Genomic DNA, 2646 nt, shown 5'->3' with positions numbered 1-2646 from the left:
TGGAGCAGGAGCTGGCGCGCGCCTTTGGCGAGCTGGGGGACAATGTCTTGCTGCTGGCGATTATCCCTGACCAGAACAATAACGCGCGCCCCTTCTTGTCCGCGGCGCCCCAACGCACGAGACTCCCACCGTCCCTCCCTTTTGTCTCACGTAGGCGTGGCAGCACCCCATCCGGGCGACCAACAAGGCGCTCTGCTCGCGCATCGGCATCGCGGTGCAGCACTGCAAGGTGAACAAGTTCAAGTCGCCTCCGCCGGTGAAAGCGCTCCGCTCCTCGCCGCTTCTCTTGCGCTCTCTTAGACCCGACTTCCGGCTACAGGGCTACTGGAGCAACCTGCTGGACAAGCTCAACCTCAAGGCGCTCGGCACAAATTACTACCCGCTGTGCGAGGTGCCCGGCGGCGGCTTGCAGCCCGGCTTGCAGCTGCTGCGGGAGTGCCCGACGTTGCTGCTCGGCTGCGATGTCCACCACGCCGCGCCCGGCTCGAGCAGGCCCTCCTACGGCGCGCTGGTCGGCACGATGGACAAATTCTTCTCTTCCCACTACACCGAGGTGCGGGCAATGACTGGCCGGCAGGAGTGCATCCCGGTAGACGACATGCAGAGCATGGTGCGCGAGCAGCTGAAGGCCTTCTACCGGTACAACGGCATACCTCCCCAGCGCATCATCTGCTATCGCGACGGCGTGGCGCACAACCAGTTCGAGGAGGTGCACGAGGTCGAGATACACGCGATTGAGCGGGCGTGCCACGCGATTGAGCAGGGGTACCAGCCTCAGATCGTCTTCATCGTGGAGCAGAAGGGCGGCGGCGCGCGCTTCTTTGCGAACGAGAATGGGCGCGTGCCCGGCCAGCAGATGGGCAACCAGCCTCCTCTCACGGTGGTCGACACTGTGGTGGTGGACGAGTCGACCTTCAGCTTCCACTTGACCCCTCACCACGGCATGAAGGGGACGTCTCGCGGCAACCTGTACTCTGTGCTGCGCAACGACCCCAACCTCTCCTCCGACGACCTGCAGCGCTTCACGAGCCAGCTCTGCCACCTCTTCCAGCGCTGCAAGAAGATCGTCTCCAAGGTTGCCCCAAACTACAACGCTCACCTCGCTGCGGAGATGTGGGGGCTCAAGGAGGAGCGCGAAAGCTTCTCCGACACGGCCTCGGTCAGCAGCGACGCCGCCGCATGCGATGTGCACGAGCGCCTGAAAACGCGTCTCTTCTACACATGAACGCATGGGCCGGGCGCGTTTGTTTTGATCTCTCGAGATACGTTACCGGTTCTCTCGTAGAGGGGGGGAGTTTGGTCGAAGAACCGAGGACACGCACCGAAGTGCGAAGAAGTCACCGAAGGCGGGGCGGCCGGGGGCGGGGCCCGCTCCACCGGGCCCCGGACGCACACCGGTCTCTGGGGGGAGGCGGGGCCCCCCGGAGGCACCGTGCGCCGCGCCGCAGTGCGGAAACGGGGCCCCGGCTCTACTAGTCTCTACTAGCACCGACTTCCCGATTAAGCTAGGTTAATCAGAGGGCAGATTTGGAGAGATCTCGAGGAGTACATACAGATAGACCCTCCAACCATCAGAAAACTCCGACCTGATCGGTCGTACTGACCGCCGACAGATCACTCCAGACAGCAGACAGGCCGACGTCTGCACGTGGCCGGCCGGGCGAGAGGCTTGACACGATCCGACCCTGCGACCCTGACGCTGCTGCTCTAGCTATCAGACAACTGCTGACTGCTGCCACAATGTGTGACCGGTGCTGGCCCACTTGGCGGCCTTCCCGGTCAGTGGTGAGGCGCAGTTCAGAGCTGTCGATGGCGCGATGCCGCACTGGTCCCACATTGGTGACACGAGACCACCACGTTTGCCGGTCCAAGAGAGAGGCACTGGCGCTGTCCTGAGAAAGTGCATGGTCCCTCTTGACTGCCCATGCGCGCGAGGCTGTGTAGGCATAGCCTCGAGAGTGCCAGCAGCCAGTCGCCGAGGCAGTTTGTGACGCGCATTGCGTCAGAAGCGTGCACACGATAGAAGGACACCTTCCTACTGACCGTACGATCAGGTCGTCACTGAATGCTTGATACTAAGGCCGCGAGCTATGCAGGTGGTCAATTGTGCAGCATGGCACGGTCAGCAGCGCCGACAGGCTGTCGCAAGGCGTGATAGCATGGCCGCAAGTACAGCGAATTCCCATGAAACAAGTAAAAAATCGCGCAAAAAAGAAAAAAAGTCCCGAAAAAATCGGCGCCTGCGGCGGGCCATGGGACCCCATCTCCCCCCCGCATGGATACCCTCCAGGGCCCCCGCCTCCCCCCAGAGACACCGGTTTACCGTACTCTCTCGACCCACGAGACCCTCCGCCCTCCGGCGGTCTCGTCTTGAACTCTTGATTACGATTACGAAACCTCGAGAGGCACGAGACGACACCCACCCGTTCGACTCGCACATACACACTTCACATTACAAACTGGGCCGCTTCACAACCCAACATTCCTCCCGGTTTAAAACACCCAAAATTCCCGCCGAAAATGGGCCGGTCCGTTGTCCCCCGGATGCAAAAAGGTGGGGCCTTGGCTTCTCCCGCCTAACCCCCAATATCCCTTTGTCCGGACCGGGGATGGGCGGGGCCCCACCATAAGGCTTTCCCCGGCGGT

At 62.1% G+C, this 2646-nt stretch overlaps 1 protein-coding gene across 1 annotated transcript; it reads left to right on the top strand.

The window, feature by feature from the left end:
• Positions 1-8: 8 nt before the first annotated feature.
• On the top strand, positions 9-1225 carry EMIHUDRAFT_253206 (hypothetical protein; the record flags this gene model as incomplete). The annotated part of the gene is made up of 3 exons (XM_005785376.1): positions 9-44; positions 155-256; positions 320-1225. Coding segments are annotated over 3 exons (1044 nt in total), but the record flags the coding sequence as incomplete, so codon positions are not given.
• Between the last annotated feature and the right edge of the window lie 1421 nt (positions 1226-2646).

This window comes from Emiliania huxleyi (genome assembly GCF_000372725.1).
Source record: "Emiliania huxleyi CCMP1516 chromosome Unknown EMIHUscaffold_1604, whole genome shotgun sequence".
Taxonomy (NCBI): Eukaryota; Haptophyta; order Isochrysidales; family Noelaerhabdaceae; genus Emiliania; species Emiliania huxleyi.
Note: the sequence above shows the minus strand (reverse complement) of the source record. Positions and strands in the feature narration are given on the sequence as shown.